Source organism: Python bivittatus, unplaced genomic scaffold (assembly GCF_059951505.1).
Source record: "Python bivittatus isolate LINGU-HERP-01145 unplaced genomic scaffold, Pbiv_v1 ctg000330_np1212, whole genome shotgun sequence".
Classification (NCBI taxonomy): Eukaryota; Metazoa; Chordata; class Lepidosauria; order Squamata; family Pythonidae; genus Python; species Python bivittatus.
Window position 1 is genome coordinate 26673699 of NW_028277058.1, and position 14011 is coordinate 26687709.

The following is a 14011-nucleotide window of genomic DNA, read 5'->3' on the forward strand; positions in this document are numbered from 1 at the left end:
ATACAGAATTCTGAGTAAATATACAGTACATAGATCACATATTTGGGACTTTGTAGATCAAATGGTCAATTACAGTTTTACCTAAAAGTGCACTGTTACAAAAAGTTTAGTTATACTTCCTTCAGTAATTTCTTTTATCTTAAAAAGTGAGAAAATCAAAAATATCTTTGAACTATCAGCATAGATAGGGCTAATTCAACTTTTCTTCCTTCCTCACTCTAAAATTACTATTCTATGTATCAGAGCTACTACATTTCAGCTGCAAAAATCTGAACAACTGGATGAAAGCAAAATGAGTTTTCTGAACGTTTGTTTCCATCTAATTGTGGTCTGGATTTTTGCATTGTAGGGTTCTCCTTCACTGAGGTGTGGCTGGATAGACATGGGTCAGAGATGCTCTAGTGGATAATGAGCAGGGAGTTGAGCTAGATGATTTCTGAGGTGACTTCTAGGCTATGATTTGTAACCTAGTAATTTCAGTTACATGGTAGTCTAGATAGGATCAGTAATATATACATCTTGGCTATTTTCCATTACATTCTGTATCTTGTGTCTTATGTTATTTTCAGTTGTTAACTATCCTTTAATAAATTGGAAAAAAAGGTATATCCACATTACACTGGATATTATAACTGATGAGCCCCCCCCCCCCGGCATTTCTCTATGTTTCATTAGTTCTAGCTTGCACATGTAGAGATAGATTGAAGAAAAACCTGATTTGAAAGTAATGATAGTAACTGTCAATTTTACAATAATGTAAAATCTACCTCTAGATTCCAGAAGAATTACCAGAATCAGTACTCCAGTATTTAAATTTTGTGAGAAGCAGAAGTCAAAATGCAGAAAGGCTTATGTTGCAAGATTTGGAAAATGTTGAAATCTCAAGTAAGTAGTGATTTAGTAAAGTGTTTTTTGATATGCTTCTGCCAATGTATTCTATAAAATTTCTTCAAGATACTATTTTGGGTTAGTATCTATATTCAACTATTGTAGCATATATTTCTAAAATATTAATTAGACCACTATTTTTATTCTGAAGCAGTATATTCTGAGGCAGAGTAATAGATTACTGTGTAATTTCTGCTGAATTGTCTACTCCCCCATTTGTTAGAACATACCTTACTTTCCCTGTAATTGGGTTTCAGGGAGAAAACTGCTGGTGAGTGTGTGTGGGCAGGGAGGAGGAATAATATTTAACCAACTTATCTTCTTAAGAGACAACACTGCAAATATCTTAGTGTTGCTGTTTTGTGTGAGATGAAAATAATTGTGAATTTTCTTCTTCTTAGTATCTCTTTCTGAAGTGTTTGTGTTATTTTTATATGTGTTTTAAAGAGGGAAACTTATTTGGCGTGGAGTATTATAATCTTTAATATGATGGAGATAGGAGGAATAATACTTTCAGGTAAACTGGCTATTACAGCAAAATAGGGAGAATAGGGTGGTGTTCTCCCTTTTTCTTGTTCGTCAGTGGATGAAAGTCCTGGGAGATTTTTGGCAATCCTACAGTTTGAAGTGATGATTTTGACTGACAGATCAGTGAATGGCAAGTTAATGATTAGCCAAGTGATAAAAAATAAAAATGAAACTGTTTCAAGATTAATGTGTTAACACTGTCACCCTAATCCTAAACATGCCTACGTGAAAGAAGGTGCTAAGTAGGTTGCACCTGCCTGAAGATGTCTGAAGTATTTCAGTTTTGTTTAATTGTGTTGTCTTTGAGTATAGAATTATGCTCACCAGAAATCTAACTTGCAAGGACAGAGATATTTCATCTGAATGTTCAAGAATAGAATGTCACACTAAAATTAGTGTTCTCAAAGTCTGAGTAAACGTTTCTTCATTTGCAGGTGATATTTATCGTATTGTTCCTAACAATGCTTCTGAATGTTTAGCTGAATTAGCTTCTCAATATAATGAAGATCCAGAAGAACTCAAAAGAAGGGTATTATATACAATTTTAATCCATGTATTTGATTTGATTTATATAAGATATAAACCCTGCACCATTTTATAGCACTTTAATATACTTTACTAGGTGAAATTGCAATAATTTCAGCGACAGCAACTTTTGCAGTCCTGTAATCAAATTATGTTGGTGACAAAGGAAACATTCAGCTGAATCTGAACAAGTAAACTGTTATGAGCTATTGCTTGAAACAGTGCATGAAACAGGTATATGAGGCTTTCAGGTATTGAACAGATGTTTTAATGGCTAATAATCTTTGCATAATACATCTTTAGAGTTTTTCTTTTTACTTGAAATTAAATTATGGTATTAATAGATAGCTAACCTCTCTTTGTTTGCTAAAAAGAGTTTAACTTAGTTTGGTGGGAATTAACTGCCTGATAAGCATGCATTGGATAGATTCTTTTTTTGTTTTTTAGACATTTGGGGCTAGATCATTTAAATCTTCATTCTCCCCCATCATCTAAATCTTCATCTTCATTTTCCAAGAAGTATGTTTTATTCACATAATCATAACAATACAGAATATTTTTCTGATATAATTTTCCCACACAATTTTAATTAGGAATTGAGTATAGAAAGCTATCTTAGATAATTGTCTCCTTCCATGTGTGGACCTCAACCTCATTCGTCAACCAGAATGACCATTAGCAAGAATTCTGGGAGCTCAGGTCCATATATTTAGAGCATTTAGGTTGGAGAAGACTATTATATCAATGAGATTCTTTGTTCATATAGTGATCTATTGGTGATAACAATTGTAGTGCAGTAGAGATGGGAACAGTCAGCCATTAAGCTATTATCTGTACCTAAAATAAAATTATATAAATTAGTTTTTATATTTAATCTTCAAACAATTAAATGAAAATATTTAAACTGACAAGTATCAGCCTAAGATCATTGAGTAGAATGCATAAGTAATGAGATTTTGATTTTATATTGTCTTTATTTATTTAATGGTATATTCTGTAATAACCTTTATTTGGAAACAAGGATACAGATAATAGAATTTTAAAATTTAAAATTATTTACATTATTAAAGGTTGTTTAGAGTTGTAAAACCTGTATGTATATTTTTTATCTTTAAATATGCCCACTTTTTATGACTTTCTCATAACACTAAGCCAGAGGTTGGTAATCTGTGACCTCTAAGTCCCTTTTTAGTGGCTCCCAGAACCCTCTCTGTTCATGTCTGTTGAAAACTGAAGCTATAGTTTCCTGGCATTTTAGGATGTAACACAGAGTTGTACAAGGGGTAAAATAGGTGTATCACAGTTAAAAAAGCTAATAATGCTCCAGTGTTCCACCCTGAAACCCAGTGTCACCAACATGTTTGATAGATCCCTCAGCCCCTCCTCAAAATGCTGATGTGGCCCTTAGCCACCAAAAGTCTTCCAATGACCGTACTAAGCCCTATTCTGATTGCTTAGCCCGAATCAGATACATATTTAATTTGGTTTACTTCTGAAACGGATGTATAGGATTGCACATATATTTAGAAATCTCTGTGTGAGAGAAAGTATTATACATATACATCAGCTCCTTATAATTATCCTTTTTATTATTTCAGCAATACTTTTTTTTAAAAAATGTAGTTGATTTCCTTTTGGTTAAAAGTTGTCACAGACTCAAAATAAATATTCCTATTTAGAAAAAGTAAAGGGATAAGATAAATTTTGACAGTTACAACAAGAATAGTGTATCATGTCATGATACCATAAATGTTTTGGTAACATCTTTTACATTTACATGTTTGAATATATCTTCATTAAACAGATACCACTATCTGGATAAGAAATCTTAAATAACAATGCTGCATTGCCTATGCATTTTCTTTCCCACATCCAGCTGTTGTGGTTGCACACAAAAATCCCTGTGAGAAAATTAGTGATATCTCTGACCAAACAAGAGTAAGGGAGCTGAATCCAGCTCTTTTTCCTACCAAACAACTGATCCATAAGAGCGCTACTTTTCTAACAGCTTTTTGTACATACATATTTGGATTGTGGCTGATACAGGTGCTCCAGAACTTTTCTTTTATAACAAACAACACTTTTTAAAAACATTTTTGATACAGTGAAAATCCTTTTATGTAGTAGTTTCATGATTTTAAGAAGTTCAAAATATTTGCTGGTTTTTAGGTATTATCTGAAATAGAAGATGAGGAGCAGCAGATGAGTGAGGCTCCAGACAATACTATTGAGTTAAAAAACAATCAGGATATTTCTTCTAACAAGATAGCTAATGGCTATTCTTTGACAGGTAAACAAACATGCAGTCAAGTTCTAACTGCATTAAAGTTGTCTTAAATCAGAATTAGGGAACATCTGTCTGTCTGTCTGTCTGTCTGTCTGTCTGTCTGTCTGTCTGTCTCAGAAGCCTATTTTTTCTCCCTCAGAGACTTAGATGGAATAGCAATCCCATGATTCTTTTCAGAATGGGTATCATTAAAAACTTACAGTATTGATTGAGGTGGAGGACAGTGCTTTCTATATCACCTTGCCCCATCTTAAATAAGCTTGTTCTTTCTTTAGTGTTGCTTTAATTGTCTGATGTGATGATAAACTTTTACTTAGCTCTTTTTTTAAAAAAAAGGTTGGTATATTAATAAATGTATAATTAACAATTGTCATATAATCATATTTAAGGGTAAAGGATTGTGGGATTAGAACTCTAGTTCCTTGCTATTAGCCATGCTGGTGGGCACCAAATTAGCTTATCCTAGTTAATATTTATATTTAGTATTGCAAATAACATAGCCTTTAGGGAAATGTTAAAATGGATTAACACAGACAGAAATAAGTGTCTATTTTTAATATCATGTAAATCCCATAAAATCATCATGCATTAATGACATAATTTTACTGAAAAAATGTTTTCAGTGCTATGTAATTTACATACATACATATATATATATTCTTCTAGATTCTGATGACATACCCATCAGCTTTAGTTTCCAAGAAGTTGAAGAAAAATGCAAACAGGAATATCAGTGTTGGCTGGAAAAGCAAAAAGTACTAGAGCTTGAAAAAATGAATCAATTGAAAGCTAAGAAGGACATGGAAATCTCTCAAAATGAAGAAGAGAAGAGAAGGAGACAACTACGTCAAGAAGAGCTTGAAGCTGAACGATTGAAGTTAGAAATGTTTCATGCGGTAATATATTAAGAATAAAGTAACAATATCTGTGGGTCATATTATGCAAAATATAGCATAACAACTGAATTTTGCAATGAACTGTTGCCGTGTAAAGTGTTCCTTTTAGCATATATAATTTCCTTATTTTTTTCTGCTCTTTCCTTGAACGGTCAGGACTCTGTACCCACCGAGTCCTTATTTGAATTTTGAAGATGTTTATCCCTTTGGGTTTTTGTTTTTGCAAGTTCTTGGATTTCTTGAGCCTGCCAACAATTTGTTCATATATGTAGATACTACCAATTTAGCTTCATAAGGATCAGCACACAGTATACTGAGGATACTGTTAGTAGCAAGCCTACATGCAACTTTTGTAGGTGATTTGATTCTTCACAATATGTTAGTCATTAATTCTTGCTTCTTTGTCAGCATTAACCTAATTTATTTATTTTAATACTGACTCACCTTTTATAATACTGACCTTTTGAGGTCAAGGTGTTGAGTTCCTCCTACTTTGCCCATAACAACTTTCGGCTGAGAGAAAATGACTGGCCGACAGTCACCCAATGAACATCTGTGGCTGAGGGTGGACTAGATCTTGGGTCTCCCTGCTCATAGTTCAATACCTTAACCTCTATACTGCTGTGGCTCTTAAGTGAAAATGATAACTTTAAAATGGTTTACAGGAAGGCAGTCAGACTGGCAACCATCTTTTTGATAAGTACAAAAGAGATCTTATTTATCTTTGGTAACTTCACAAATCAGAATTAAATAATCTAATTTTCAGAAATGTTATTTAAAGTATTAACAGCCAGAAGACTAGATTTATTTATTTGCCCATCTCACAAATAAAGTGACTTTGGGCAGCATACAAAGAATATCTGGAAAGACATCAGAATTTTGTAAACACTTCAGCTTCTGCTACTTTCAATTCTTTTCCAGCTTTCCCTCTTCCATTTCAATTTGTATAATGGCATAAATATATTTATAGTCATCTGAACTGACGGATGGGCATTTAAATATTCTAGAAGTTACAGTTTTTCCATTGGAAGTACCCATACGATATCTGTAAATGCCTTTGAAAAGCATTTTGAGGAAATGCTGTTTCTGATCTTATAACTTGGTTTTTTGAAAAATGGGCCCTGCAATATTTAAGTGTATAATTTGAGGCTCAGGAGTCCTACTCATATACATACCTGCCCTTTCTGGAGTAGTTCTTCTATTAATTTGTAAATGAAACCCATTCCTCATTCATTCATTCATTCATTCATTCATTCATTCATTCATTGAATGCAGAAATAGAATCCCTTCACTGAAATTGTGGGATTCTATTCACATAAGTTATTTTTAGTTGCTTATTAGCCTGGACTGCAAAATCTGTGTTTCTACTTGAAAATAGCATTAAATATAATCCTATAAGACTTATTAGAAATAGTCTGGGAAGAAATTAACTATATATTTTATTCTTCCCACTAAACATAATCCTGATATTTCAATATGGTTTTGATATGGGGAAGAGGGAAAAATGTTATTTTTCTTCTCTTGAAATAAATGGGAATACTGTAAATGTATTCCACTGTAGTGGGACCACATAGTGTATTGAATCCAAAGAATAACTAATTAGATCCCAATATTAATTAAAATAATGACAACAAAAGTCTATACTCTGTACAGCAACAACAGGCTATAATGGAAGAAGAACTGCTAAAGGAAGAACAGACTTGGAAAGAACAACTGAAAGAACATCAGGTAATTTAGATTCAGTTGAATGCTGACAACTGCTTATATTGGACATGCAATCCTATAATCTGCATGGTTTGGTTTATAGGTAATTTTAAAATCAAACTTTGAATGATTTGGAAGATGAAATCATAACAATGAGCGTATAGATTCCATCCTCCTCTTCTTATGTACCCCCTTTCCTTCCTAACTGATTGATTCTCAGTTTACTAACTGAGTAAGTTAGTAAACTTAAAGTTAGCAAACAATAGTAAAATTAGTTTACAATAGCAAGAAAATAGTAAACTGTGGTTTCTGCAAACTATAAGGCAGATGGCAGTCAGAATTTCAAACTCAAACTAGGGTCCAAACTATAATTCGAATTCTGATTTGTAGACATACTGTGGTTTGCTATGAACTATAAACTCAAGAGTATAAATCGGAGCACATTAGGGGAAGAATCTCCACATCGGTATCATTTCATATGAATGGGTTATAATTTTAAATCCTAATATATTTAAATGATATTTCAGCATTTGAAAATACGTTAACATTTTCACTTTTATAAAAATTTAGAGCTGTTTACTTTTTTACTTGCAAATAAACCTCTATGCTGAACAAATCATTCTGGATGTTAGCTTGATAATACAATTTGATGCATTTTCACCATATTGCATGATAGCCTTGGAGAAGTTATGTCAGTGACTGTTTTTTAGCTTGAATGTAATTTTTTTTTTTTAATCATGCTACTACTTTCCCCTGCTCCATGAAAAACTGGGCTGAATCTAAAAGAAGTTATTGGTAAGGTCAAGGCAGAATAGATTTAGCAATCCTATTAAGTCGGAAACTGGAGAAGAGTTTTAATCCAAATAATAAGCACAGAATAGGGAAGAGGCAAGAACATAGAGTTAAAATAAATGCTGATCGTTTGCCAACAGGTTTTTTTTATATCATAAAATCTTTGTGTAGCTGATATAATTTTCCTAATATCAACAATAAATTGCATTTTGGAATCAGTATTGGTAGAGTTACAAATTTTGTGTTTATTTTTATCATCATTGATTAAATGTATATGCTGTCCAACTCCCAGTGACTGGGTGGTTTACAAATTACTTAAAACATGAAACATGACAATAAAAACAACAAGAAACAAAAAGGGATAGAAATGGCAGAATAACAAACTGGATGGAAACAAGAGAAAGCAACCCATGTTAAAAGGAGGCTGAAGTCATCCTCACCAAAAGCTTAGGTAAAGAGCCAGGTCTTCAGGCCCCTTTGAAACACCAGCAGGGTGGGGGCTGTTCGAATCTTAGGGGGAACCTCATTCCAGAGGCAGGTACTGCTGCAGAGAAGGCACACTTCTGGGGTCCTGATGACACTGTTTAATTGAAGGAACTTGGAGCATGCCAACCCTGCCAGATTGAATTGGCCAGGCAGATACTATAGGAGGTAGGCAGTCCCTCAAGTAACCAGGTCCTATGCCACACAGGGTTTTATAGGTGACAACCAGCACCTTGAATCGCACCCAGAAGCAAACTGTGGCAACCAAAGCATGCCCATCACTGTTCACACTGCTGCATTCTGAACCAGTTGAAGCTTCTGGGTGGTCTTCTAGGGCAGCCCCACATAGACCACATTGCAGTAATCAAGCCATGAAGTGACCAGGGCATGAGTGACTGTTCATTTTGTTCCTCTTCCTCTTCCCCTCCTCCTCCTCCTCCTCTTCGTCCTCCTCCTCCTCCTTTAAAAAAAATCTAAAGTAGCTAACAGGGAAAATACTTATTTGAAAAGTTGATTTCTAACATAATTTTTCAAACTTTAAAAAAGAAACTCAAGAACACAATACAATATTAGGATATAAACAGCAAACATGGAGTGTAAATAGAAAATATGGTGTATATGTCCATATGTATACATAGACAACTTTCATTTTTTATCTTCAAGAATCCAGTGAGATTTGCACATGAGTAGATTCATCAGAGAAATAGTTTTAATGTTTAGCTATCCAAGTTATAGATGTGGTATTTCTTATAAAAGCGTCCTGTCTTGTTTGAATACAGGAATTAATTAACAAATTACACATACAAATAGAAGAAGAAAAAAGGGCTTTTGAAGAACAGAAAGCAAGAGAAAGGCAACATTTGGTGGAACAGCAGAATAATGCAGCTATAAAAATTCAGACAACATTTAGAGCTTTCATGGTGTACAAAAGATTTGGTCCTGTCTTGAAAAACAAGAGAGCAGAACGAGAAAAGGAAAGGGAAATGAAAGAAATAATGGAAAAGGAAATGAAAGAAAAGGAGGAAAGATGGAAGAGGAGGGATTTAGAAAAAATGGAACAAAAGGAGGAAGAAAGAAAGAGGAGAGAAGAAAAAGAGAAGGAAGAAAATGAAGCAAAGATTAAAAGGCTTGAAGAATATGTAAAAAAGAAAGAAATTGTGCGACTTCAACGAGAATTAATGATTGGAGAATTGAACAATGAAAAAAATGAACTAAAATTTGTGATAGCAAAGAATACTGAGTCTCAAAATATAACTGAAGATATTGAACAAAGTAAGAAGGAACAAGAAATAGAAAAAGAAAAAGAAGTTAATACAACTGAAAAAATCGAGAGAGGAGATGAACTTGAAAATGCAGTTAACAAAATAGAATCAAGAAAGGAAGGAAAAACCCTTGAAAATGCGAAAGAAAAAAAGGAAGGAGGAGCTGCAAAATTACTAAGTGGAATGGTACCCTCAAATATAGATATAGCTTTAGAAATAACAAATAAAGAAAAAGAAACGAAAAAGTTAAAAGAACAAGAAGATAGTAGTGACAAAAGAAAGCTAATTATGGAAAAGAAACATTCAAAACAAACACCAGACAAAAAGTACAAGGAACAAAATGAACATGAAACACATGAATTGATGAATGACGAATTATGCTATGATATTGGAAGAAGTAAAGATGAAGAGTTAAAATCAGGAAAGGAAGAACATCATAATGAAATAAATAATGAAGAATCATTGGAGAATAATGTAAAAAAAGGTTTAGAAACTGCAGAATTTCAGAAAAATAGCAACACAAATGCTCTTAGTGTTGAAACTAATATAACAGTTAATCAGGAAAGTATCATACATTACATTCATGTTCAGTTAGATTCTGGGGACACTGGAAAAATAGCTAGCTCTTATGCCTCAGAAAATAGTAAAATAGAGCTTGCGCCAAAAAAAATTCATGAGGAGGTTAATAATCAATGGGCCAAAGATGAGCACTTGGACAATTTCTTTGAACAACCACTTGTATCTGATTCTGTTGAAGCTAAAAGATTGGCCTGGATGAAATCATATAAATCCTGGTCTAGAGTTTATCAGGAACACCAGAAGAAGAAAACGGTTGAAAGAAACAAACCACGGAAATACTTATCCGACCAGATGCCTCCGTTGAATGCTGATACGATAATCCAGGCAGGCCCTTGGAATTCTCTACAACAGGTAAATCAATGCTAGAAAGTTATAAAATGCCTTGTAAATATTGTTAGTATTTCTGTATGGTGACTTTTGAAAGCTCTTAATAGCAACTTAGGGTTGTTCTAGTTGTTGCCAGAAAGTTATGCATATAGAAGGTTACAGGATTAATCTGCAGGTAGGCCTGGGATCTTCCATCTGAATGTTCTGGAGGGTCTCCTGTGCTCAGTATAGAGTTTTTTTTTTAATCTGCGCTCAGTCGTTACCGACTCTGCAGTGACTGCTTGGACGAGTCCTTGCAGTTTTCAAGGCAATTGTTTCGGAAGTGGTTTGCCAGAGCCTCCTTCCTAGAGCAGAGCCCAGCTGGTGAGCGCAGGAGGTGGGGTTTCCGTTGCTTCGCGCCCTTTTTGGGTGCACGCGGTTTTTCGCGCTTACCGGCAACTGCTCCCGACTCCTTTTTTGCAAGGCGCCGCCAGCATTTTTCCTCCCACCGGAGTGAGAGTCCCCATTTATCTACTCACGTAAGTTTTCGAACTGTTGGGTTTACAGGAACTGGGGAGGAAACAGGAGCTCACCCTGTTTAACACGAAGGCTGGACTCGAACTGCTGAAGCGTCGACCATTTCTGGCCGGCAACTTTCAGCGTCATTAAGCCGCTGCGCCACTGCGTCCCCCCAGTATAGAGTAGTTTTCAGTAAATGGGTCAGAATCTTCAATTAGATTGCAGTATATTTTAAGCTGATGAACAACATAGTGTCATATAAATATATTATTAGCCATATAGAAGTGAGTGCCTGAATGATTGATTAAAGACAGGTTCCAAAACTCAGGGGTAGGCAATATTGAATTAGGTGGGCAAATGGCCTGACTTGGTATAAATGCAATTTCATGTATTTTGAGTATTATTGTCTGCTTGATCAAAGTTAGAAATAATTTTTTCCACAAGTATGATTTTAATTTTTTCCTAACTATTTGTTCAGAAAACATGTTTGGCTGTGTAGAATTGCCATTTTTATTTTTGTACAATTCAAATGTTATCAGAATATATTTCCTATTGCATGTATGTAGGTGACCACAGTTATCTTTCAAGATTTGCCTGGTTGCAGTCTGTCCACATTATCACAATGTGAAAGGCTTCAGTTCTTGAGTCTTAGACGCTGTGGATTACTTGCCTTGGAAGGACTCAGCAGCTGCAAGGATTTGAAGTATATAGATGTAGAGGTACCATGTATTTTACTGTATGTTGAAGTGACCTATTTTAAATTATAACAGTCTACTCTAAATGCAGTGATTGAGCTGTAAATCTGATGTTTGCAGACTATAATTGGGTTAGCAATTACTTTTTATTTTTTAATATTTTAAAATTCATTTTAACATATATTTAAAAGTGCAACCAAGAAAAAAAGAAGAAAAATCAGAAAAAGAAAGGGAGAAAAAAGAAATAAAAGAGAAATTTACAAGCTGCTGTTTCAAAGTAACATTAGATTATTACTGGTGATCTTATATCAATTTAGCACTTTAATACCATGGTCAGTATCAAATAATAATTAATAAAGGCAGCTACGATAATAAGAATCATCAATCAGAATTAATAAAAGGAGTTTCTTTCTAATTTGAGAAAGCCTGTTCTTGTTATAACAAATCAGTCAAGCTCTAATATTTTAAAGCCTTATATCAAGAAAACTCAACTTTGGATGTGCTTCAAGTCGATGCACAGAATTATAATCTGTAAATGGTTTCCAGGTAAAATTAAATTCAGTAGTAGACTTATTTTTTAATACTCCCAGCTATTACTTTTTAAATCATGCTTTCAGTATGCATAACTTGAGAAATTATAATGCTTCCTAGTGTGCAGATCTCCAATTTTTACAGTATTTGAAGAGAATACGAGGCTCACTTTTCTATTAAAAAATAACACTGGCATTAGGACTTAGAAACTGAGAATTAACTATGAGATCATGCTTCTTCCCCCTCCACCCAAACCATTTCCCCTGAACTGGAGAACAATGTTGTATGTAACTGTGGTGATAATACTAGTTTAAAAAAATACCAGAAACATTCCCAAGCTTACTTTGAGAATCTTTATTTAAAACATCTAATACTAGAGCCAGAAAGAAGGGATTTGTATAAACATGATTTTACGGCCTGCCTCCGATCATTAAATTATTCTTGTTGTCTGAACTGGAACAAATCAGTAATGTTTATTGCAGCATGACTTAAAACACTGGCTGCTGGGAACAAGAGCGGAATGGGACTATTGTTTCTTCTATCAGTTTGTGATGTTCCCAAATGCATTGCATGCTGGACTAGATCAGCCTATGGCTCTAGTAACTCAACAGTTTTGGATGGAACTAGGTGAAAATAAGTTAACTTCTTTCCAGTGTTTTTTCCTAGTTTCACCTCATATTTCTCCAAAAAGAGAATGCTATCAGCAGTATCTGGTGAATTACATCTTGGGTGAGATTTATTTTTTCCAACCCAATGGGAATGTTGGAATGGAATTATGTAAAGGAGATCAGGACTCAATATGTCTGTCCATCAGTGCAATAACTCTAAAAATGGAACTAAATGTAACTAAGTTAATGTGTGGGAGAAGATGGCAATCCAAGAAGCATGGATCGGATTGGGGGCAGTGGAGAGAAAAAGAATTCAGAAAAAGCTTCTGATTCATTCCTATGAAAGAAGCACTTGGACAGTGACTCAAAATATAGCAGATTCTTCCATTTTAAGTCCCCCCCTCTCTCTCCCAGTCACAGGACACAGAGCAAAGCTATTATTGGAAAGAATTCTAGAAGCCACGCTCTGTTTGCATTCCCTACCTTGTTTTTATACTTTATTATTTGCTGCTTCAAAGCTACGATACACATATTAGAAATCAGAGTAATGTAGACAGTGCAATTTTTATAGCCTAAATTGATCAGATGCCAGAAGAATCCTATGAAGCATGTAAAATGTAATCATTGTCCTATAACTCATAGCAATTTTTTCAGAAATACTTATGTAAAGAACTCACAGTTGCACAACAAAAACAATAGTACTGCTTCAAATATTTTGCTATATTGTAGCAATCAATACATGAATATATTTAAATACATTTGAAATGTGAAAATTATGGCTGGAGACTTAAATATGTTTGCATCAGTGTTCTAATTTGAGAAGAATGTTTAATGTGAAAGTAGCACAATTCTGAAAGACACGCTACTATGTCTAAATATTTCTGTAAGATTATTATTGTAGTCAGCCTGATTTTAATGACATTTTATCTGTTTCATTGTAAATTAGAAACTGTCATCCTAAACCTGCTGACATAGGAATCAACTATACTTAACTCAGTGAAACTTAATTCTGAGCAGATGCTCATAGGATTGAAGCATACAATACTTTTTGTTTATTTGGAAATTCAAAGGGAAAAAAAAATAGTGTCCTTTATGCATTTGTTTTGCTTTATTTTTTCCCTAAATAGGAGAACAACATTCAGGTGATTAATTGTGAGAATCTAGAAAATCTCTGCATTCTAATTCTGAATAAAAATAATATTTCATCACTCCATGGTTTATATGGCTGCAATAATCTCTTGAATCTTGAACTTTCCCATAATAAAATAACCCGAATTGGTAAGATATTAATTATAAATAATAGAGCTGCAACCTTTAACATATTAATTCATGTAATTAAAATATTTTGTGTGTTATTAAAAATTAAATCCTATTACTTGTTGAAATCTGTAGACTCTTCGTAGCATGT

The 14011-nt window shown here is 33.9% G+C and overlaps 1 protein-coding gene across 1 annotated transcript in view; it reads left to right on the forward strand.

Annotated features, from left to right (window-relative positions):
• Positions 1–14011, forward strand: part of LRRIQ1 (leucine rich repeats and IQ motif containing 1) — a 117045-nt gene that overhangs the window by 1639 nt on the left and 101395 nt on the right. Inside the window, exons 3-10 of the mRNA XM_088141859.1 lie at positions 774–885; positions 1851–1945; positions 4111–4231; positions 4895–5124; positions 6778–6852; positions 8883–10295; positions 11336–11488; positions 13731–13881. Coding sequence (XP_087997985.1) covers positions 774–885; positions 1851–1945; positions 4111–4231; positions 4895–5124; positions 6778–6852; positions 8883–10295; positions 11336–11488; positions 13731–13881 — 2350 coding nt within the window. The remainder of the gene's footprint in view (positions 1–773; positions 886–1850; positions 1946–4110; positions 4232–4894; positions 5125–6777; positions 6853–8882; positions 10296–11335; positions 11489–13730; positions 13882–14011) is intronic.